Source organism: Tubulanus polymorphus, chromosome 8 (genome assembly GCF_964204645.1).
Source record: "Tubulanus polymorphus chromosome 8, tnTubPoly1.2, whole genome shotgun sequence".
Classification (NCBI taxonomy): domain Eukaryota; kingdom Metazoa; phylum Nemertea; class Palaeonemertea; order Tubulaniformes; family Tubulanidae; genus Tubulanus; species Tubulanus polymorphus.
The window spans coordinates 14,051,599-14,077,647 of record NC_134032.1 but is presented as its reverse complement, the minus strand read 5'-3'; the positions used below and the strand labels follow the sequence as shown (position 1 = coordinate 14,077,647).

Here is a 26,049-nt window from a genome sequence, read left to right as displayed (position 1 = left end):
GGTGGCAGCACTGTCAAGCTCACATCATCAGTAAGGTGGCCCTTACAAATACCAAATATCGGAAAATCTGATAGATCTTGTGTCAGATATAAATGACAATTATTGAACCCAGTTAAAATCCCCGACATTCTGCACTAACGCCCTCTAGTGAGTGGTAAAAATATTACTTACCGGTGATACAAGTTGAAATATCTACTTCACCGCGTTTCCGTGTATACGGTTGTTCTTTACCGGTTTTTGAATCGACGCACCAACAGTAACCGGTGCTACCGAGACACTGTATGAGCTGAAAGTCTCCGTTCGGCGTACACCGTGGAGTAAACGAACCAACGATTGTTGGTTGCTCCAGGCGACGTGCTCGTAATGTTTCACATCTCGTGCCGCGGTTACCTACGCCACCTATAAATAGAAAATAACTAAACAGGTCATTTTATCAGCCCCGATATAGCTGTGTCTGCTCCAGGCACCTCCCGTGACACTGTGTCTGCTCCAGGTTCCTCCAGTGATACTGTGTCTGCTCCAGGCTCCTCCAGTGATACTGTGTCTGCTCCAGGCTCCTCCAGTATCACTGTGTCTGCTCCAGGCTCCTCCAGTGATACTGTGTCTGCTCCAGGCTCCTCCAGTATCACTGTGTCTGCTCCAGGCTCCTCCAGTGATACTGTGTCTGCTCCAGGCTCCTCCAGTGATACTGTGTCTGCTCCAGGCTCCTATACAGTATCATTGTCTGCTCCAGTCTCCTCCAGTATCATTGTGTCTGCTCCAAGCTCCTCCAGTATCATTGTGTCTGCTCCAGGCTCCTATACAGTATCATTGTCTGCTCCAGGCTCCTCCAATATCATTGTGTCTGCTCCAGGCTCCTCCAGTGATACTGTGTCCGCTCCAGGCTCCTATACAGTATCATTGTCTGCTCCAGGCTCCTCCAGTATCACTGTGTCTGCTCCAGGTTCCTCCAGTATCATTATGTCTGCTCCAGGCACCTCCAGTGACACTGTGTCTGCTCCAGGCTCCTATACAGTATCATTGTCTGCTCCAGGCTCCTCCAGTGACACTGTGTCTGCTCCAGGTTCCTCCAGTATCATTGTGTCTGCTCCAGGCTCCTCCAGTATCATTGTGTCTGCTCCAGGCTCCTCCAGTATCATTGTGTCTGCTCCAGGCACCTCCAGTGACACTGTGTCTGCTCCAGGCTCCTATACAGTATCATTGTCTGCTCCAGGCTCCTCCAGTGACACTGTGTCTGCTCCAGGCACCTCCAGTGACACTGTGTCTGCTCCAGGCTCCTCCAGTGACACTGTGTCTGCTCCAGGCACCTCCAGTATAACTGTGTCTGCTCCAGGCTCCTCCAGTGATACTGTGTCTGCTCCAGGCTCCTCCAGTAACACTGTGTCCGCTCCAGGCTCCTATACAGTATCATTGTCTGCTCCAGGCACCTCCAGTATAACTGTGTCTGCTCCAGGCTCCTCCAGTGATACTGTGTCTGCTCCAGGCTCCTCCAGTAACACTGTGTCCGCTCCAGGCTCCTATACAGTATCATTGTCTGCTCCAGGCTCCTCCAGTGACACTGTGTCTGCTCCAGGCTCCTCCAGTGACACTGTGTCTGCTCCAGGCTCCTATACAGTATCATTGTCTGCTCCAGGCTCCTCCAGTGACACTGTGTCTGCTCCAGGCTCCTATACAGTATCATTGTCTGCTCCAAGCTCCTCCAGTGATACTGTCTGCTCCAGGCTCCTATACAGTATCATTGTCTGCTCCAGGCTTCTCCAGTGTCGCTGTATCTGCTCCAAGCATCTCTACAGTGTCAGTGTCTGATCGTGACTTTGCGTCTGGTATCTGGTAGTCTGTTTTAACCCCGAGCACGTCTGTCGTGTTCTGTCAAACAGAAACAGCCACCGCAATGTGTTGATTATATATATTTTATTCATACCTCATTCTACACAACGATGACTGATGCTGTAGCAATAAAAAAAAAAAACAAAAACAGAGTAAATGTCATCCTCTGTTCTCCATACAGCAAACAGAGACATTTACAGCTACCCTCAGGTGGACTCACAGCTACAATCTGGTGCACTTACAGCTACCCTCAGGTGTAATTATAGCTACAATCTGGTGCACTTATAACTTAAGTCTGGTGCACTTAAAGCTACCATCTGATGCAAACTCTGATTCAATTTGACTCTTTTTCTATGATTAAAGTATTTCAGTTAAACTCTAGCACATAGTGGGTCCCTTGGATCCGACCACCATTCGAGAATTCCCGCCGAGAATTGCCAACAAGATGACGGTTTAGTGGAGGCCGGCGCCACGGTTACGATTATAGTTGATTATCTACGATTTGTAAATAAATCCCGTCGCCGTGGCAACGCTTTCATTTAATTTCGTTCCTTTCAAAATCAACGGAATGAACTGTTGGAATGTGCCACCTGAAGTTTGTTATGTTTCATCTCTTCGGAGAACTTATTCACTTATTTCTGTACGGAGAGCAATCAGTGTCAAATATAGAGTCTGTACGGGCAGTGAGGAGTGTCAAATATAGAGTCTGTACGGGCGGTGAGGAGTGTCAAATATAGAGTCTGTACGGGCGGTGAGGAGTGTCAAACATAGAGTCTGTACGGGCGGTGAGGAGTGTCAAATATAGAGTCTGTACGGGTGGTGAGGAGTGTCAAATATAGAGTCTGTACGGGCGGTGAGGAGTGTCAAATATAGAGTCTGTACGGGTGGTGAGTAGTGTCAAATATAGAGTCTGTACGGGCAGTGAGGAGTGTCAAATATAGAGTCTGTACGGGCGGTGAGGAGTGTCAAATATAGAGTCTGTACGGGCGGTGAGGAGTGTCAAATATAGAGTCTGTACGGGCGGTGAGGAGTGTCAAATATAGAGTCTGTACGGGCGGTGAGGAGTGTCAAATATAGAGTCTGTACGGGCGGTGAGGAGTGTCAAATATAGAGTCTGTACGGGCAGTGAGGAGTGTCAAATATTGAGTCTGTACGGGCGGTGAGTAGTGTCAAATATAGAGTCTGTACGGGCAGTGAGGAGTGTCAAATATAGAGTCTGTACGGGCAGTGAGGAGTGTCAAATATAGAGTCTGTACGGGCAGTGAGGAGTGTCAAATATAGAGTCTGTACGGGCGGTGAGGAGTGTCAAATATAGAGTCTGTACGGGCGGTGAGGAGTGTCAAATATTGAGTCTGTACGGGCAGTGAGGAGTGTCAAATATGGAGTCTGTAACCGCTTAAAGGAGTGTCAAATGAGGGGGATGTAATTGGGTGGGGTGACTGGTTTAGAGTTTATATCATTGTTAAATCCCTGTAAGTGATCCCTTGTCTGTGCCTGACATAGAGGCTTCTCGTACTCTGTCCCAGCTTGGAGTCATAGTCATATGATTATTCCAAGGTCCCAGTACCCTGGGGCCAGTTTAATAGACTGGTATTTACTTTAACCCGCCGGCTAACTCAATTCATTTTCAATTGAGTAAATCTGCGGGTTAAAGCTAATACCAGTCTATAAAACTGGCCCCTGGTATAATTTACCTGGTCCAAATCTAAAATCTAGTCAGGGAAACCAGCGTCAGTTTTTCTATTTATCATGTACAGCCAATGAACGTATTCTATATGGATTTCAGACTGAATAAATTGTTAAAAGTATTACTTATGTTAGCATTTATGATTTGATGGTAGTAGCAGCAGCAGCAGCAGCAACAACTCACAATAACATCAGTGATCTACGCATAGAGATAAATACCTGGGAAAATTCAATCACAATCTATTTCAATACGGATCTGATTTTATTAGCTAATCATCAATAAACACGCATTGTATGGAAATATATTGAATCATAACAGCATCAGAAATCTGCACAATGAGGAATGAGCGAACTGAACCTATCAGAGCGCTGATGGGTTACAGTGGATATCATAGAGCGGGGCAGAGTGGGGCAGAGTGAGGCAGAGTGGGGCTGAGTGGGGCTGAGTGGGTCAGAGTGGGGCTGAGTGGGTCAGAGTGGGGCAGAGTGGGACAGAGTGGGTCAGAGTGGGTCAGAGTGGGGCTGAGTGGGACGGATAGGTCAGAGTGGGGGCAGAGTGGGACAGAGTGGGTCAGAGTGGTACAGCGTGGGGCTGAGTGGGACAGAGTGGGTCAGAGTGGGACAGAGCGGGATTGTAGTACTTAAGTGCAAGAAGAGAAAGGGATTTAGTTTGGGAAGAGGAGGAAAGATGGACTAAGAGAGTGGGGTATCTACTGAAGGGAAGAGCAGAGGGATTAGATTGAGAGAAGGGAGGTTATAAGGGCAAAATGAGAAAGGGGAGAGAGAAGGGAGAAGAGGGAGTGGGTGAGAGGAGTCCAACTGAGGATTAGAAGGTAAGAAGAGATACTGAGACAGCGTTTAAGTGAATAGTAAAAATGCACTTGTGTTAAAAGTGAATATTTGTAAAATCTGATCACGCACTATCCCGTGTATGACGACACAACCTATTACCAACCGTCTGATATCATTTCACTAGATTTCCCGCGAGTGAAATAAACTGAAAACCGTGTAACAATTCTTATTGTCATTCTAGTACCCAATACACAATACATCGCACCATAAACACAAACTGATTATCAACTGATTCATACCAAACCAACCCCACAACTTGTTGGTTGTGAGAACTGGACTACGGACAATTGATCCACAGTTCCACAGTTCCACACTTCATCAAGTTTGATTCAAACAGTTGAAACTAGTTCATTTTGAATATCCAGAGACCCTACAATTGCTCGACGCTGAAGAGGCAGTCCTATCTACATCCGCGGTTGTCTCAAACAATAAATTTATCGTTAACTTTTCGAAAGTTTAACCTAGAATATTGAGGATCCTGAAAACCACTAATATCGATATATTTCACGCAATCCGTACACATATAATATAAATAGGTCATTAATAGAACATAATGTTAAGACCGAGGGACTGTGTGCAAGCAGCCAGCACGCTGTACTTAAAAAATTAAACGCGTAAAATATTTGATATATCAATTACGTTTTTAATATTGCAGATGGTTAATACGTGAGTACTCACTCCAGGCCACTCACGTTCCTAGCACGAGGGGTAAACATAGATTTTATAATCTATAAAATACACACACATAAGCGCATACATACATACATACATACACAGAGAGCAGATGTGTTCAATTCAACTACTACTGATATCTGTATCTATCTATGTATTTATATTATGCATGTCAATGTTTATGAAAATAATTTCATTGGGAGCTAAAACAACTAACTTTGCGTATAGGAACCTGATATGGGCAGTCTAGTGCCCTAACAACTAACTTCTGCATACAGGAACCTGATATGGGCAGTCTAGTGCCCTAACAACTAACTTCTGCATACAGGAACCTAATATGGGCAGTCTAGTGCCCAAACAACTAACTTCTGCATACAGGAGCTTGACAAGGGCAATCTAGTGCCCAAATAACTAACTTCTGCAAACAGGAGCTTGACAAGGGCAATCTAGTGCCCAAATAACTATCTTCTGCAAACAGGAGCCCGACATGGGCAGTCTGGTGCCCAAACAACTTATTTCACTATACAGGAGCCCGACATGGGCAGTCTGGTGCCCAAACAACTTATTTCACTATACAGGAGCCCAACATGGGCAGTCTGGTGCCCAAATACAATCTCTGACAGATAGAATCCTCTGAAATCTATAACCATTGATATCCCCTAAACATATCCCATGCAATAGGACTGTAGTACCAGGACACTACACCATCCAGTTCTAGGTACCCTAAATCATCTCTTGACTATGACCCCTACCTTTAACATTGACTGGTACCCTGGGACTATCTCATAAAAACTACCCCTAACTCACATTCCAAACCCTGAAATTGTGGTACAATCCTGAAACTCTAAAATATTGCGAAAAAATTCAGCAATGCTTCACATTGCAAGCTCTTCAATTCACGTTGGTTGATTTTCTGAAATTCTGAGATATCGTAAACAATATCGAGATATCAATTATTTCCACGATCGAAGAAGTACGTACCTTTACTCTCGTAATCCGGAGGAGGCTGAGTAGCGACCGTCGTTACCGATAGCAACAGTACAACAATCAACATCGAGAAGTTCACGAAATCACGACGAAGATGCGCAAACTTCGTCGTCATCGGCAACAGCGGTAATAATTACTCGGCGCACTCGAGGACGAGTCTCGTACGGGACTCCAACGACTGACGACTCAACGACTCACAACACTATATTCATAACGTTGTAATCGCTATATGAGCTGCTGCTGCTGCGTGTGTCACGTAGAAATAATATCACGTGTGACTCTGTAAGCCTGCTGACCAGTCAGCCTGTAACAGGCTGCTGCTTACTAAACACTCACGCTCCTCGCTCCTCGCTGCCGTCAATGTTTTTATATAAACGACACAGTAATTAACTAGACACACAGTTTTGTCACACACCGCAGTGTTGTATGTGTCTGTGTGTACACGGCTACTGAGATAAACATCAGTTCTATTCTCCTCGCTAATATTACAGCCCTTTATATCTCGCTATTTCAATACACGAGCGCCATCTAACTACCTGAAACTACACTACACTAGAGTCATCTGACTCTTTTAAACTAAACTTCACTAGCGCCATCTAACTACCTGAAACTACACTACACTAGCGCCATCTGACTCTTTTAAACTGTACTACACTAGCGCCATCTGACTCTTTCAAACTATACTACACCAGCGCCATCTGACTCTATTAAACTATACTACACTAGCGCCATCTGATACTTTAAAACTACACTACTCTAGAGCCACCTCATGACATGTAAGTACAGGACCAGTGCTCGTTGTGACATGTGTGAAAGTGATGCCACCTAGTGGCATGTAAGCGCATTAGCAGTGCCACCTAGTGGAGTTATCATCCCGAAGTGAATTGTTTTATAAATTTCATTTAGTAGCACTTCAAAATCTTATTTAATAATGAATCGCAACAATTAGAGAACTAATCGCTAACGGTGACAATAACCGTGACGACGGACGGATGATTGAGTAGCGTTCGCGGGTGCGGCGCTGGCAAGTAATTTATGAGTATTTTATACACGCGTTCTGGGAATTTACTCGTTTGATTGTTGTATGAATTATAAATGAGACACAAACGAAGTTGAATACGTTATCGGATATTTCATGAGAGAGACAGACAATAAAATATCAATATATAGTACACGTACATATATATATATATATATATAAACCTCTTGTTTAAATGTTGGAGATTCATTCAAACTCATATTCCGCTACTTCCAATAAATCCTATGAATACTAACTAACATTTATCTCTATGCGATTATACAATATACATCATTCACTATTTGACGATTTTCTAACCCTTTTCCATCCGAACCAGTGCCACCAGAGTGCAGCACTGATGACCTCCGCAACTAGTGGCACCATTCACTTCAGCTACTTGATGTACCAGTAGTTGATTCAGCTGCCAGCCACTTTAGCTACCATAGTCCAACCACTCAATAAAAAGTCATCACACCTGAGGTAATGACTATTATTAAACATCAGTCATAATATTAAACCCTGAGAAATGAGACATGGCAGACAGACCCTGTAGATATAGCAGATAGACCCACCCTGTGAGGGGATATAGCAGATAGACCCACCCTGTGAGGGGATATAGCAGATAGACCCACCCTGTGAGGGGATATAGCAGATAGACCCACCCTGTGAGGGGATATAGCAGATAGACCCACCCTGTGAGGGGATATAGCAGATAGACCCACCCTGTGAGGGGATATAGCAGAAAGACCCACCCTGTGAGGGGATATAGCAGATAGACCCACCCTGTGAGGGGATATAGCAGATAGACCCACCCTGTGAGGGGATATAGCAGATAGACCCACCCTGTGAGGGGATATAGCTGATAAACCCACCCTGTGAGGGGATATAGCAGATAGACCCACCCTGTGAGGGGATATAGCAGATAGACCCACCCTGTGAGGGGATATAGCAGATAGACCCACCCTGTGAGGGGATATAGCAGATAGACCCACCCTGTGAGGGGATATAGCAGATAGACCCACCCTGTGAGGGGATATAGCAGATAGACCCACCCTGTGAGGGGATATAGCAGATAGACCCACCCTGTGAGGGGATATAGCAGATAGACCCACCCTGTGAGGAGATATAGCAGATTTTAGGGGTTATAGCGGATAGACCCTGAGAGGGGATCAGCAACTTTCATATTGACCTTCTCAACTCAAGCTCAACCTGCTCACCTCTCATCTACCCTCCCTCCCTCTCTCTGTAACTCTGTCATGTTTTTCTCAGTTCTAATTAGGCTTACCATGTTGCTGTGTAGTCAGCGGCAACATGTAGTAATTGGTGTGAACCTGTTTGCGACAACTCACTTAGTAAACCATACTGATTAATGTCACCACTCAACATCGTCTCTTATACCGCGCTCGAATGACCTCGAATGTAACCTCTCTAGCCTCTCATACGGTCTCTCGTACCTATCAGATGACCCTATTCGAACCTCTCACGTAACCTCTCTAGCGAGGACCGCTCGAGGTGACCTCTCATGCTACCTCTTAACCTCTAAATCTCACGTGAACCTTTTCTATTCGTAAATACATAAATACCGAACGAGATTCATGATCGCGATAATAATCACTGAATTGTGAACTTTCTTTGACTGAGTATTAGTGAGATATATAGTGTGTGTATGATCGTCCGTATTGTACCGAGGGTTTATTATATGAATCAATATAAATCCTACATCTCTAACACTATTGTTCTAATGCATTAATCTACTAACAGTAATTTAATCAATCAATTTGATTGATTGATCGCTGCGCAGACGTCACCCTGCCCTCAGAGCAGACAAACAACCAGGGGAGAGGAGAAAGGAGAGGGGGAGAAGAGAGGGGGAGAGGAAGGGAGGGCTATGAGTCTCACGAGATATTCAAACCACCGTTGGTGCTTTTAAACCCAAAAGGTGTCTAATCTACCGGTATGTTCGAGGGGTATCTGGTCATGAAGGGGTTTGTACGGGAATTGCTCAAACTTCTGCAGTTGGAATGTGCTCATCTTTTATCCAGGGTGGATAGGTAGCAGTTGGAATGTGCTCATCTTTTATCCATGGAGGATAGGTAGCTCATCAGAGTCCAGATTTGAAATGACCGCCTGATTATTCCTGGAATTCCTAGGAATTCTTCGGCCAGTCATGGTTGGAATGTGCTTTTTTTCTAACTATGGTGGGTCAGGTAGAAACAGACTCTGTTTAAAGAATCCAGATTTGAAAATAAGGGCTCGCCGGAATCCAGGAAGCGGAGGGTTAAACTCACCACGAGAAAAACGTTTTTTCCCTAGATTTAAAAGATTTGAGAAAATATATTTGACCGTGAAAAACGAGGGAGTTTATTGAAAACGAGGATTAGGATTAGTTGCAGATTTAATCCCCCGAGTTCAAATACACCGACTGATACTAAACGTAAACCAGCCGATTCAATCAGTGGTGATGTTAATTAAAGTTGACTAGTTCGCCATCTATCAGACTGTAACAACATTAATCAATACACGTTCACTTACCGTTTCCAGATGATTCACCGGCAGCATCCTCATCATCCGGTCCAGCTCCCGACGACGAATCCAACGTATCGTCCTCCGTATCCCAGTATCCACTACCCTGAGCTGCATCCTTCAAAAACAAAACATTTTAAAAGTTTGAAATATTTTTGAAAAGTTTTTTTTAAATTTTTCTTTCTAAAACGCAAATCAATTAATAAATCAAAAAATTTCAAATCATTGTTTTTTTTCGAGCTCTATTAAGTGTTTGCGATAATTAGCACAAGACAAATGGGAAAATTCAACCATTAACAGTTGAAGGCTGCAATTCATTTTCTTAGATATCAGAATTTTTACATTTTCAGAAAAAAGGTAAAAAATACGTGAAATACATCACTGGATCCAGGTCCACAATAAGCGAACCGTCGAACTGGATCCAAACTACTTTTTAAAATTGACCTCCCCATCGCTCCCTTCACCTCTCCCTGCCTCCCTCACCCCTCCCCTCACTCCCTTCACCCCTTCTGTCAGTAAAATCCTGAAATCCGACTTACGTTTTGCTTCTCATCAATATTTATCAAATCGGCCGTTTCTATGTTTTTTCCGCCGGTGTCGAAATATTTTAATTTCGTCTTCGTTTTTCTCTGAAAAATATAAAACGTACGAAACCTTCATTAAAACATGTTCCTCTATTACAACTGCCTTAACAGAAGAATATAAAGTATTGAATTCTACCACCAGATGGCGTACTACTACCAAACACTCCCGTTAGACTGTAACGTTGTAAATAATGAATAACTTGTTCTAAGGTTTCATCAGTGAATTACGCTGGGATATAACGTTGTTACATTGTATTCTATTACGTTGTATTCTACCTATATTTATGAGAAAGAAGATCAGAATCTTTTTTTTTTGTGTTGCGAAAACCGAAGGTTCATAACTGCAAACAGTGATATTCTACGGTTAAAATACAAAACATCAAATTTCACACACGTCTAAAAAACTAGCCAGTTAGGTAACACTAAATTGTTCCAGATTTAAGTCCTGGTTTACCCTAATTTGGGTATCAACCTCTAGTTGGGTAACACTAAATTGTTCCAGATTTAAGTCCTGGTTTACCCTAATTTGGGTATCAACCTCTAGTTGGGTAACACTAAATTGTTCCAGATTTAAGTCCTGGTTTACCCTAATTTGGGTATCAACCTCTAGTTGGGTAACACTAAATTGTTCCAGATTTAAGTCCTGGTATACTCTAATTTGAGTATCAACATCTAGTTGGGTAACACTAAATCGTTCCAAATTTAAACCCTGGTTTACCCTAATAAGGGTATCAACCACTAGTTGGGTAACACTAAATTGTTCCAGATTTAATTCCTGGTTTACCCTAATAAGGGTATCAACCTCTAGTTGGGTAACACTAAATTGTTCCAGATTTAATTCCTGGTTTACCCTAATAAGGGTATCAACCTCTAGTTGGGTAACACTAAATTGTTCCAGATTTAATTCCTGGTTTACCCTTATTTGGGTATCGACCTCTAGTTGGGAAACACTAAATTGTTCTCGATTTTAATCCCGATTTACCTGAGCGAAGTCAGAAGTTAGATAACACTAAAAATGGTAAAACCTACAATATACATCAGCTCTGAAATGTAATGGGAGACACTGAATTTCAGTCGTCAAGGCGCGTTGTAGACAACATTACGGTAATTTCTACCGTGTTTCCAGACGGTGTTAAACAGATTACAGTAAATTCCCGACAGTCACGTTAACCGGTGTCTCACGAGTCTCTTTCTCTCACTTTAATCACAAACAGTTAAAAAACGCATAAAAAAACTCAAACGCTTCAAAAACACAACACGTCGTTATTAATTACCGGCGGTAACGCTACTACAGCAAGCCACCAGGTGTCGCTAGTGTACAATTCAATTCCAAATTTATTGCGTCCTTGTAATTACAGATATTACATGAGACAGACATGGCGATAAAATAAAACAGAAAGAGATACTGACAAATTACAAGAGAGAGAGAGAGTAAAAAAAAAAAAAAAACAAACACATTTGAACAATAGAAACAAACAGGTGGTTACAGTACAAAGTCAATGCTCGATTTCTTCTTTAACTTAAAACTTAAATAAAACTTAAATAAATTCGCAACTTTTACAAATCACACGTAAAAATAATATGAACTCTAAGCGTTATTCAGAATTTGCAAAATTGGTCTAATTTTAAGATCGAACAATGAGTTCATAAAGATTGAAGTTAATTCAATACGATTTAATTTTGATCGAATATATCTGAAATAGTAGCGCCACCTGATGGGATAACTGGTGCACCGGGGCCCCATTATAAACATATCCTTAGCAGCATCGTTGTCCTATTGCATACTAGCGACACCTGGTGGATCCTCATTTGCCGCAGTAGTTGATATCGTACTACACACTATCGTAGCCAAGTGGATCCTCTATAACCGCAGTAGTTGATACAATTGAAATTGAAATGAAATTGAAATTTATTTACACTCATCACCTCAACGAGAGGTATACAGAGGGACATCAAGAAGTATTTACAATTGTATAACATAACGTAAAATATAGAATAATATAGAATAATCAATAAAATTTGACAGAGAAAAAAGGAACACAACAGCTGTACACAGAATACATGTTATATACACTATACAAAGAAAAATGAAGTTGTTATGTACAGCTACTTATATATTTACAATGGACCTGAAGGCTGAATGGTAAAGAAGTGGGTTTCTAGATCCTTAAATGACGGCGAGGGTTGATAAGTTTCACAATCGTTTTACAAAAAATTCCTAATCTTCTAGATTTGTTGTTACACCTACTTAATAGGGTTCCAAATTTAGATAAGTTTAAAGAGACATACCCCGCTGAACACTAGTGACACCTGGTGGATCCTCACTTGCCACATTTAGTTTTTCGCTCATATTTGAAAGCTGGGAAGTTTTTTGATTAATATTTTCTGAGAAACCTTAAAAACGCCGAATACACCTTCAAGCGCCATTTAATCCACGTCGCAGAAATTAACCGGTTAACAATCTATCGGCCGTTTTATCGAATCGCCATGGTAACGATGAACTGACCGGACGCGTTGTGACCATTATTAACTTCCAACAATCGGCGATTGCGCGATAGTCGTCACGGCGATACAAAGAAACGGCGGCCGTCTTTATATTATTCTCGTCCCGTCTGACGGTATCAGCGACGACGCTAATTATCGAGATGAACGGTTCGAGAACGGATGAAAGGATGCGGTCAGAAGAAACTCGTAGCGGCTTCAAAACGAAGAAGATTAATTAACCTGATTAATATTCATCAGTTAAAAATTTACTTTGATGTTTTTATGGTTAATGAAGTGTTGTGTGTATAGCAGAGATAGAGACAGGGAGAGTCTAGGAGAGAGTCTAGGAGAGGGTCTAGGAGAGAGGCTGAGGAGAGAGGAGAGAGGAGAGAGAGAGGCTGAGGAGAGAGGAGAGAGAGAGGCTGAGGAGAGAGGCTGAGGAGAGAGGAGAGGGAGAGAGGAGAGAGAGAGGCTGAGGAGAGAGGCTGAGGAGAGAGGAGAGAGAGGCTGAGGAGAGAGGAGAGAGGCTGGATAGAGAGGCTGGATAGAGGCTGGGGACAGCAGGGGAGAAGAGAGGCTGGGGAGGAGAGGAGGGGAGAGGCTGAGGAGAGGAGAGGGAGAGAGGCTGAGGACAGCTGGGGAGAGAGAAGAGAGGCTGGGGAGGAGAGGAGGGGAGAGGCTGGGGAGAGGGAGAGGCTGAGGACAGCTGGGGAGAGAGAAGAGAGGGAGAGGAGAGAGAGGCTGGGGAGAGGTAGAGTCTGGGAGAAAAGGAGAAAGGCAGAGGAAGAGAATGAGAGAAAGAGGAGAGGAATGAAGTATGGATGAGGGTAGTATATATTTTAAGGTGTTGAATCTATTTCTATATCGATTTCTCAGTGGTTCTGATTTTAATCTTTATTGGAAAAACAAGTTACTACTGACTCACACCGAGCTGAGGTGGAGGTAGATGAATGTGAGTGAGTGAGTGAACCAGTAGGGGAGGGGGTAGACGAGGGGGGAGATGAATGTGAGTGAACCAGTAGGGGAGGGGGTAGACGAGGGGGGAGATGAATGTGAGTGAACCAGTAGGGGAGGGGGTAGACGAGGGGGGAGATGAATGTGAGTGAACCAGTAGGGGAGGGGGTAGACGAGGGGGGAGATGAATGAGAGCGAACCAGTAGGGGAGGGGGTAGACGAGGGGGGAGATGAATGTGAGTGAACCAGTAGGGGAGGGGGTAGACGAGGGGGGAGATGAATGTGAGTGAACCAGTAGGGGAGGGGGTAGACGAGGGGGGAGATGAATGTGAGTGAACCAGTAGGGGAGGGGGTAGACGAGGGGGGAGATGAATGTACCAGTAGGGGAGGGGGTAGACGAGGGGGGGGGGGAGATGAATGTACCAGTAGGGGAGGGGGTAGACGAGGGGGAGATGAATGTGAGTGAACCAGTAGGGGAGGGGGTAGACGAGGGGGGAGATGAATGTGAGTGAACCAGTAGGGGAGGGGGTAGACGAGGGGGGAGATGAATGTGAGTGAACCAGTAGGGGAGGGGGTAGACGAGGGGGGAGATGAATGAGAGCGAACCAGTAGGGGAGGGGGTAGACGAGGGGGGAGATGAATGTGAGTGAACCAGTAGGGGAGGGGGTAGACGAGGGGGGAGATGAATGTGAGTGAACCAGTAGGGGAGGGGGTAGACGAGGGGGGAGATGAATGTGAGTGAACCAGTAGGGGAGGGGGTAGACGAGGGGGGTGATGAATGTACCAGTAGGGGAGGGGGTAGACCGGGGGGAGATGAATGTGAGTGAACCAGTAGGGGAGGGGGTAGACGAGGGGGAGATATAACGGTCTCACAGTTTGAGATTAAATCCTTCTAATATATCAAACTATCAATGACTCAACTAATGTTACCTGTGTATCTCATCAATCAAACCACTCTCCGTCAGTCCAGCTAATGACTCCGCCAGTCGCGTGAGTCGTGAGTCGACTCAAATATACGACTCATTGATCCGTGAGACTCCTTAGAGACTGTATGTTTCCCTCAACGGAGAATGAGAGAGACTGTTGCTCTGGCGTAAAGTATGACTCATATCTATATTGAAATCTAAGAGGGAATATGAAACAGCAACCTCGGAGAATATCAGATATACGTATCAAACAGTATCAAACCGTATCGCGGAGAATATCAAAATATCTGAGATATCAACATGCTTACTTATACACTTGATAGTTAAAGATATTAATGATTGATTCTCAGTCACCCACTTCCATATCACACCACCAGTCACCCACCACCTCAGTTATTTCTCTGTCACCCCAGTTCGCGAGTTATCCCTCTATCATCCCAGATATCTCACTCCTATCTCCAGTTATCTCTCTACCACCCCAGTTATCCCAGTTATCTCTCTACCACCCAGTTATCCCAGTTATCTCTCTACCACCCCAGTTATCCCAGTTATCTCTCTACCACCCCAGTTATCCCAGTTATCTCTATACCACCCCAGTTATCCCAGTTATCTCTCTACCACACCAGTTATCTCTCTACCACCCCAGTTATCCCAGTTATCTCTCTACCACACCAGTTATCTCTCTACCATACCAGTTATCTCTCTACCACCCCAGTTATCCCAGTTATCTCTCTACCACCCCAGTTATCCCAGTTATCTCTCTACCACCCCAGTTATCCCAATTATCTCTCTACCACCCCAGTTATCCCAGTTATCTCTCTACCACACCAGTTATCTCTCTACCACCCCAGTTATCTCTCTACCACCCCAGTTATCCCAGTTATCTCTCTACCACCCCAGTTATCCCAGTTATCTCTCTACCACCACAGTTATCTCTCTGCGAACCGTCCTCTCTTTCTGCTGATGATAATTTGATTTTCACTCAATAAGCCTCATCTCATGTTATTCTATCAGTATCTAATTTAATTCCATAAACAACCGGTCATGCTCACGAGCTGATGATGACTCACTATTTCCTGTCATCAAATACCGAACTGATAATTTTTGTCAACCGCCACAACTGACGACTCAATAAGTAGCGAGTCTTTATTGATAAACTGTTGCTACATGACTTATGAGTCATCTGATACATGCTCCACGAGTCTTATCTGTGGATCCAGGGTCTCATTTCTTATATACCTTAAACTAACAGTTAGTTTACAAGATATAGATATGACCAGAAATCAAACACCGGCAGAATAGAAAGGGCCAATTGCTGTAGCACACTCGAGAATACGCCGGATCGTTAGAGCACCGGGCCACACTAAACCTGATATCTCTAATTGTAATAGTTCACAAATGAGAGCAATTTGATGTAAAAAACATTAGTTTAATTGAAAATTATACTTTCAGGAATAGGTGAGAAGGCTCCTCGGAAATAGTAATCGTAATGAGGTCTGCAGCACATTCTAGAACAGGTTAGGTTGCTGGAGCACACTCCAGAAGAGAGCCAATGGGTATTTCAAACTAATGAAGTTTGCCAGGGTACTCCAAGAGGGAGAATAGCAATGGACAACTCTGGTCATTAAAGGGGTACCCCAGACGTGGACAATTCTCGTTGTTTAAGGGGTATCCATACAGCCACAGTGAAAAACTCTGGTCATCATTAAAGGTGTAGCCCATGAAAGGTTTTTGCGAATAGCTCAGGGCCCAGTTGCACAGTCGTGACGTAAGTCCAAAAGTGGTCTTAAATTCTAAGACTGGTCTAAAGTTGTTAGATTGGCTTTAGAACCAAGTTGGTCTTAGACTGGTGTTAAGTCTAAGCCGTGACTATGCAACCGGCCCCTGGGGATACTTGTAAAATATCTGTACTCCGACGTATTCCGCTCCAACACCTCCAGATTGATATCAGTTCATTCAAAGTTTCACGGACACAAATCATTTTGAATACGTTTAAGAAGATCAGAATCATTGATAGTAAAGGAATCCAGAACGCTTTAGAATCATTCATTTGAAATGTGCTCTCAACCTCAAACAGATACCGGTATGAATTGTCAGTGTTAGCGTTGGCTGAAGCGGGAGGCTGAAAGACAGAAAGATAACCGGGATAAATGATGGATAATCCATAGGAGAGATCATCATCGTTCAATAGAGAAAGGTTTACGCGGAGTCTGCTGTATCCGTTCTAGAGACTGGAGGAGGATGATTAACCGATGGGAAGTATATCACAGCATCCAGTAAGTTTATTCATCAAAATTAAGGCACCCCCTAAATCATCGCAGGTCATGTGGAACAGTCCTGCTGCACACTAGTGACACCTAGTGGGCTTGGTGAAGTCTAACTTGTTTATCGACTATTTATCAAATTCAGTCGAACTCATATAAGTCGTTATATTTGTGACAATCATCAACGTTGATGACTTATACAAATAACGACTTACACTCAGTAAATTGGGCTGGAAATACAAATTGAAACCGAATAACAAAATAGAGACGACTTCAGGAGACTTATGTGGAGACTTATCAACTGACGACTTATACTTAGTAAATCTAATTGAATTGGAAAATAAATAAATAGAGATACAACTTGTCAGTAACGTGACAGCATGACCGAGATAGGGGTTGTATTTTTAAACGCGCGGTTCAATAGAATTCATCAATCTGTTGTCTAGTTGCTATGGAGTTGATACATTAAAACGGTAGAAGGTTTGACAGAGGCTCATAGTTCCAATAAATAATAGTTTCTATAGTAATAACAATTGTTCCTATAGTAATAACAATAGTTCCTATTTCATTTTCTCAAGCGGAAATAATTCATCATTTCATTCAAGTTAAACGAGTATTAAATCCAACAGGACACTGACCACCTCACTGACCACTGGTCATTGTTACACTGATGACTACACTGCTGACCACTGGTCATTGTTACACTGATGACTACACTACTGACCACTGGTCATTGTTAGCTCTTTGTACGACGGCCCTATGTAACAAATGCTCGGATATCACAATAATCAGCTATTTATCTTCAATTTCCAAAATAAATCATTAAACATCAACTTGTAGGTTGTTCAGATTAAATCATTTCATTGGTCTAAGATTTGAATAGAATTAGTTCATTTCCAAAATTGTTATTGTAAAATCAAAATGTTTCGACCTTGAATTGTGGAATCGAGTCCCCTTTTCATAAAGTGCTTCACAACGAGAATATCAATTTGAGATACATTAAAATATCGGATATACACAAAGTAAATGCAATTTTCACACAGAGTGAATTGATAAATGACTGGAGGCCTGGGTAAAACTGGAATACGCGACGATATAGAAAACCCACCTGTCCGGGGAAGGGGGAAATCATGACTAGAATTCTGATTCATGGTAATTTATGAATAATTTTCTGCACCATTTATTTGATAGTGTAACTGAGCGCAGCACCAGCAGCAGCAGCAGCGGCAGCGACAGTCTCAGCAGTTTAGAGCAGTTTATCACTGAGTGAGTTTATAGACTATGAAATTATCAGTGATCACACAACATCAACATCAGCAACAACCAGACTTCACATCGAGCGTCTGCAGCGGTAGAGACAGAGAGAGGAGAAAGGATGGAGATGAACTTCAATTACTGCTTAATGACAATAAATGAATTACTGAATATGACAAAAGCTGCAGCTGCATCAGTAGCAGCAGCAGCAGCAGCAGCAATAGTCCACTCACATCTTATGTAGACTGCGGCGAGTGAGGGTAAGCGAGACTGCGGCAAGTGAGGGAAAGTGTGACTGCGGCGAGTGAGTCTGAATTTAATCATTTTCGGAAAGAACTGGTTTTTGTTTTCTCGTTTTCTCTGATAATAAATTCATTAATTCCTGTTATCGTGGTCGGTCGAGGCTTCACGTCAGATGTAGCGTGCAGGTCTATTTTTCCTGATGAGAAAATCAAACAGCGCTTGAGTTTTAACTAATGACTCGAGGGGATTTTATTGGCGATAAAATACCAATGATTGCTGAGAGGGAGAAGAGGGAGAAGAGAGAGAGAGAGAGAGAGGGAGGAGAGAGAGAGAGAGAGAGAGAGAGAGAGAGAGAGAGAGAGAGAGAGAGAGAGAGAGAGAGAGAGAGGGCCTTAACCCTCAGCTGAGTACCCATGATAGCACTAGCACATAGCAGCCAATATCACGGCCAACCCTAGGTCAGCTGACCACATGTGACGTGTAGCCATTGACCAGCGCTGTTCTATGAACGTGCAAATCTTAACATGAAAGTGATCATTATTCTGGTAGATTTTTTCATGGAGTAGTTCACGGTTCAGTAGATCAGTGACTGATCTACCTACTGTACAGTGAGAATCTGTGCAGACCTCGTGGTGCGGTGAGAACTATCATCTCTCAATCCGCAATAACTCACTGAGAAATTAAGAGAGAAATACCAGCCACACGGATGTAAGAATGAGAGTAGCTGCGCTACGGCCGGCGTAGAGCTATCAGTCTTATACTATCCACACACGTGGAAATACTACAGAGATCGGTAAAAAGCTACCTACACAACATATACAAAGGTATCAACCTGCCTCCTATAAGACCTGTACAACTATTGTAAGTTTGCTGATAAAATGTTTGGTGTTTGTAGTTCATTTTATAATAAAAAATGTCTCACGTAAAGCACTGAACACATAGCGAAATGTGGACGATCAGTTTTTGAAAGTGTGCCCATGAAATATTTGATGTCCAGTGTTTGTAGTTCATTTATGTTCAAAAATGTCTCATGTAAAGTACTGAACACATGTGAAGTGTGGACGATTACAAATTGGAAGAATGATTAAGTATTGAAAATTGAAGGCTGAAACTCTAGGAATAATATATGGGGAGGGGGTGAGGGGAGTAGGGGTGAGTCAGACAGAGAGAAATCTATTTATCTATTGATCTATAGATTGATTGGGTTTGAGGTTAATCTCCGTGACACGGAAATAAATATCGGCGCTCGTATCGATTTGATCAACATCTCTCGATAATTAGCACGACCAAACAGGTTTATATCCGACGACGCTTGCGGTAATTAGCGTTACTGCACGAGTTGTGTACGTCGTTCGCCGAGCGACGGAAAAAATGGAATAAAATCGAATGGAACGGTGAGAGAGTACAGGGTGTAACAGAAGTGTAGTCGTCTGTCGCGCTGACCGTCGCGATACGGGGTGTAACAAAAACACTCAATATTCTACACATTCCCTTCAGATTTCTGCGAACAGACAATATTATTATAGTCACTTGCCACAGTCTACTTCTGTACAGTCACATGCCACAGTCTACTTCTGTACAGTCACATGCCATAGTCTACTTCTGTACGGCCACATGCCACAGTCTCCTTCTATACGGTCACATGCCTCTGTCTCCTTCCATACAGTCACATGCCACAGTCTCCTTCCATACGGTCACATGCCACAGTCTCCTTCCATACGGTCACATGCCACAGTCTCCTTCCATACGGTCACATGCCACAGTCTCCTTCCATACAGTCACATGCCACAGTCTCCTTCCATACAGTCACATGCCACAGTCTCCTTCCATACGGTCACATGCCACAGTCTCCTTCCATACGGTCACATGCCACAGTCTCCTTCCATACGGTCACATGCCACAGTCTCCTTCCATACAGTCACATGCCACAGTCTCCTTCCATACAGTCACATGCCACAGTCTCCTTCCATATGGTCACATGCCACAGTCTCCTTCCATACGGTCACATGCCACAGTATGTGTTGAAATATGTCAATGTTGTGAAAGTGTTAATTGAATTATTTCACCCAAAAAAGAAAATGCAATAAAATTAAAGCGTGAGATTTCCGTTTCTAAAGGTCAAATGCAGTGAATGCTGTAATACTGTGTTAGTTGCCGTGGAAATTAATCGACGCATGGAATTAAATAACGCATAAAATGTTGAGTCCGTCGAAAATCGCTATGGAAACCCAACAGACAGTTGAACGGGGCGAGGTAGGTGGAGTAGCAGCGCCCCAACGACCCTCCTCAATTAATACAAGTCATGATCATAAAACATAAATTCTATCTCTCATGTTGTAATCGGATGTTTGAGAAATTGTCGGTTATCAATTTTCATTTCCGTAATGTTTAAACTGATGAAACATGAAAGACTCTGCGAAGAGGCGATGTATCAGATATAAAACACATTAGATTTCATTCTTCAATTGATTCTACAATATTCTGACGGACATCTCCAACTACAACTCATAATATTCTCTTATAAAGAGCAACACGAGTGGAGAGTGGAGAGGAGAGCTAGAGAGGAGAGAGGAGAGCTAGAGAGGAGAGGAGAGAGGAGAGAGGAGAGCTAGAGAGGAGAGAGCTAGAGAGGAGAGGAGAGAGCTAGAGAGAGAGAGGAGAGAGAGAGGAGAGCTAGAGAGGAGAGAGGAGAGCTAGAGAGGAGAGGAGAGAGGAGAGAGGAGAGCTAGAGAGAAGAGAGCTAGAGAGGAGAGGAGAGAGCTAGAGAGAGAGAGGAGAGAGAGAGGAGAGCTAGAGAGGAGAGAGAGAGGAGAGAGAGGAGAGAGAGGATAGAGAGGATAGAGGGGAGAGCTAGAGAGGAGACAGAGGAGAGAGAGGAGAGAGAGGAGAGAGAGGATAGAGAGGATAGAGGGGAGAGCTAGAGAGGAGACAGAGGAGAGAGAGAGAGAGGAGAGCTAGAGAGGAGAGAGAGAGGAGAGAGAGAGGAGAGAGGAGAGAGAGGAGAGAGAGGAGAGCTAGAGAGAAGAGAGAGGAGAGAGAGGATAGAGAGGAGAGCTAGAGAGGAGACGGACCAGAAAAAAGAAAAGTGCTCAGAATGGAACAGTGAAGAGAGAAGCCTATAGAGAGATTAAGGACGGTATAATGGGTCAGATAGGGAGAGGAGAGTAATTAGAGGGTGTACAAGAATAAATGGGGAGTGAAATGGGGTGAATGGGGAGTGAAAGGGGGGTAATGAAGTATGTAGAGAAATGAAGTCAACAGTTCTGTGTTAATTCACTGTGAGAATTTGACATATGCCTCGAAAACTGTAACAATTACTGACTAGAATTACTGATAGTCATCAGAAATAGTCATCAGAAATAGTCATCACTGGTCCAAACATCTTAATGATTATACAAGGACTGGTTTATAGACCAGGGCCAGTTACATCAGTATATCACCAACCATAAATATGGCCAATCTTACAACCTAATACCAGTCTAAACTCATCTTGGTTCTACAAGACTATAGCCGATCTAACAACTTAAGACCGGTCTTAGCTCATTTTGGTTCTAAAGCCAATCTAACAACTTAAAACCAGTCTAAACTCATTTTGGTTCTATAGCCAATCTAACAACAAATCTAAGACCAGTCTAAGGGTCAAGCAAGGTCCAGCAGACCACTAAGGACGAGGGCCGTTTCCGCTATAGACAGAGTTTAGATAATCAATTCTAACTTCCCTTCATCGATGTCCGGATCTTATCGAAGTCACTGACTGTGATTTGAGAACAACAACGCACGTTATAACGTATAACGGGTAAATCAATTAATCATTAACAATTCAAACCAGTTACACGGGAAATTAATCCATATCGCGTAACACTGAATAACTGTATGTATATATATAATATATCCCCGTGACAGCGAGTTACCGTCAATTCAACCATTATATTCAAATACAATACAACAGGTATTCTGCTTGTTATACTTCCATGAATAATTCACTTTTTTTTTACCCTATATTTATCTCTCTGTGTATAGTGTAAAGGATCCTACTCGAGAATAGTTCATCTTTCGGAAAATTCGCTTTATTCGCAAATATATGTATGAAATGTAATTTTGTCCTTCGCTCGGTTTCTGAGTTACGTTTATAAAATTATCAATTTGACTAAAAACTGATGAATAGATAAATTAAGGAATCTTCAATTATACAAAAGTAGACAGAGCAAGCTGATTCCCTCTGACTATCACGTGCCGCGGACTCTGCCTGCCACGGGGCTGTGTCCCAGACTCTGCTAGCCACAGGGCTGTGTCCCAGACTCTGCTAGCCACAGGGCTGTGTCCCAGACTCTGCCTGCCACGGGGCTGTGTCCCAGACTCTTGGAAGCCGCTTTCAATCATTACATCCCCTGGAAATGTTTTCATACTGCTATGACTAGTGGAGAATATCAAATCAGTCCCACCGGCAAAGTCCCTGGATTCTACTGTAAAACTTTCACCGGAAATGTAAACCCCGCACGGGCTATAAAACTATACTCTGTTTACCCCCGATCGCTTACGTTTAATTGTTTTATGAGAATCTGGTCCCGATAGATGCTATGGTTTAATAATGATTTTATACGACTGTTTATAGCTGCTCATTCTACACTGATAAATCCATAAATCAACAACCAACGATAATATACGGGACCGGAAATGACTGGAGCCAACCACTAGATAAAGGGAGGGGCTCTAAATATTAGCGATTTTCATAGTTTTTTGTAATAAGAATGATTTTTCCTCTAATCTATTTCATTTGATTGAATATCTGTTTCCCTTACAAACCCGTCACACCAAGGAGAGAGAGGTTAAGAGAGGAGAGGGGAGCGAGGAAAGGAGGGGAGATAGAAGGGGAGGGTAGGAGAGGAGGGGAGGAGAGGGTATGAGAGGGGAGGGAAGGGAGGAGACGGTAGGAGGGGAGAAGAGGGGATGAGAGAGAAATGTTAGGATGGTAGGAGAGGGTAGGGAGAGTGGGAGAGAAGGGAAGGAGAGGGTAGGGAGAGAGGGAGAGGAGGGTAGGAGAGGGTAGGGAGAGAGGGAGAGGAGGGGAGAAGAGGGTAGGGAGAGGGGTGAGGAGGGAAGGAGAGGGTAGGGAGAGAGGGGGAGGGTACGAGGATGGAGCTAATGACTCGTCTCACACAAGAACGACATTAACTTAATGATCAACTCTTTCCTCGCGACCGATTTAATTAAGTCTATGAGTGAATTTCAATAGTGAGTAAATCATACGACACTGAAAGATTGATTTCATTAATTCTATCAGCGACGAGAGCCGACCGCTGCCGATATACATCTCGCAGTAACCGCGGTTACTGATTGTTTATCGTAACCGGCGGTAAGTGATTGTTGATCATATCCATAAGAACTCATTTTATAAATTGATCACTTTTTAGAAATCAATCGGCTTTTTCTGCGAGATCTTGATCGAAAGCCGGATGTCCCTGAATGATTCAAATGATGGATGTCCCTGAACCGGGTTCAGATACTGGATGTCCTGATTTCTAATCCTGGACATCTCTGAACTGGGTTAAGAAGACACTGCATGTCCTGGAACTGGGTTCAGATACTGGATGTCCTGATTTCTAATCCTGGACATCTCTGAACTGGGTTAAGACACTGCATGTCCTGGAACTGGGTTCAGATACTGGATGTCCCGATTTCTGATACTGGACATCTCTGAACTGGGTTAAGACACTGCATGTCCTGGAACTGGGTTCAGATACTGGATGTCCCGATTTCTGATACTGGACATCTCTGAACTGGGTTAAGACACTGCATGTCCTGGAACTGAGTTCAGATACTGGATGTCCCGATTTCTGATACTGGACATCTCTGAACTGGGTTAAGAAGACACTGCATGTCCTGGAACTGGGTTCAGATACTGGATGTCCTGATTTCTAATCCTGGACATCTCTGAACTGGGTTAAGACACTGCATGTCCTGGAACTGGGTTCAGATACTGGATGTCCCGATTTCTGATACTGGACATCTCTGAACTGGGTTAAGACACTGCATGTCCTGGAACTGAGTTCAGATACTGGATGTCCCGATTTCTGATACTGGACATCTCTGAACTGGGTTAAGAAGACACTGCATGTCCTGGAACTGGGTTCAGATACTGGATGTCCCGATTTCTAATCCTGGACATCTCTGAACTGGGTTAAGAAGACACTGCATGTCCTGGAACTGGGTTCAGATACTGGATGTCCCGATTTCTAATCCTGGACATCTCTGAACTGGGTTAAGAAGACACTGCATGTCCTGGAACTGGGTTCAGATACTGGATGTCCCGATTTCTAATCCTGGACATCTCTGAACCGGGTTAAGAAGACACTGTATGTCCTGGAACTGGGTTCAGATACTGGATGTCCCGATTTCTAATCCTGGACATCTCTGAACCGGGTTAAGACACTGTATGTCCTGGAACTGGGTTCAGATACTGGATGTCCCGATTTCTGATACTGGACATTTCTGAACAAACTGGATTTAAATGTTTTTATCGTCATTCATTGAGAATAACGTTAAGCAGTAATTAGTAAGAGCAGACGTTTATCGGTTATTCGTTCGTCCGTCTGTTTAATTGTTTCTATGGGAACAACGACGACGTTTATTAGCCGCAAATATTTCATCAATTTACATCGAAATTAACGTCATTCGTTTTTAGCGAAGAATTATCGGATATTTTCATGCAAAGTGAAATTAGCGAAATAGCGTTATTAATCTCAATCCCTCTAGAGAATTATCCCCATCGCTTACCCCTCCCCACTTCCCTCACCCTCCCGCCTCCCTATACACTGCTCATCAGACATACAGTTAACAGACGGATGATCGGAATATGAAATATCTTTTTTTTCCACTGATGACAATTAATCGTTGATTTTCTCAGGTAATTCTAGATTCCGACAGTAGAAAGAGAGAAATACGTCTGTCGCTCTCTCCGGTCGTCGTCGACGACGACAACAATGCCATGAATATTGATTTATCTTCCATAAAACGAACGCTTGATAGCGTCAAACCGGAAACTAAGGGGGAATCGAGCCGTGTAACGGGGCTCATAAACACCCCCTCCCCCTCCCGACGACAACTGTGAGGACCGAGCTGTAACAATACCAGCCAGAAGACATGGAAGAAGGGGAACAGAGAGGGGAGTATCGGATCCATTGACTGAAGCTACCCTAAAACTACTAAAGGACTTCCCTGAATTATAGGAGGGTCGAGTTGAACTAAAAGAGAACTTCCCTGAACTATTATCCTTCCCTGAATCTTAAATCCTAATCAAAGAAATAAGGGGAAAATCTATATTTCGAAATTTTTAAGAAACTGTCTGACCATCTGAACTCTTTGAATTCATCAATGAACAAACCTCAAACCTAACAAAACTGTCAAAACCTCGCACCAAGTTCTAGAAATCTATACCACACTGTAAGAAATGACTGAGTAATCACAATTCTCTTCGAAAATAAATATTCATTATTACACATCGTGCTGATATCTTTGAAGTGGAGCGTTCAAAGTGGCGCGTACACTCCGAATAACAATGAGACCCCCCTCCCCCTACCCCAGCCCCAGTTCACCCAGCGGTGTTAGTAAACCTCTCATACAATAGAATACAAGGTTTTCAGTGCATGTTTAGAATCCGCGAGTTCTGTGTATAGAGAAGAGAGTAAGTATTGATGGATAGAGAGAGAGAGAGATATCAGCTCATTTGAGAAGCTACACAGATTCCACAAAGAGAACGAAATCTTAATGGAACTGGA

The 26,049-nt window shown here is 43.3% G+C and overlaps 1 protein-coding gene across 3 annotated transcripts in view; it reads right to left on the bottom strand.

The window, feature by feature from the left end:
- Window positions 1-26,049, bottom strand: part of LOC141909511 (uncharacterized) — a 47,749-nt gene that overhangs the window by 5,641 nt on the left and 16,059 nt on the right. For 2 of the 3 annotated variants that reach the window (XM_074799933.1, XM_074799934.1), the window contains exons 2-4: window positions 10,105-10,194; window positions 9,575-9,683; window positions 172-399 (exon numbers count right to left, since the gene is read on the bottom strand). In XM_074799933.1, the coding sequence (XP_074656034.1) occupies window positions 172-399; window positions 9,575-9,683; window positions 10,105-10,194 (427 nt within the window). Of the gene's footprint in view, window positions 1-171; window positions 400-6,018; window positions 6,454-9,574; window positions 9,684-10,104; window positions 10,195-26,049 lie in introns of those variants that run through there. The other variant, XM_074799935.1, reaches the window with a different exon arrangement.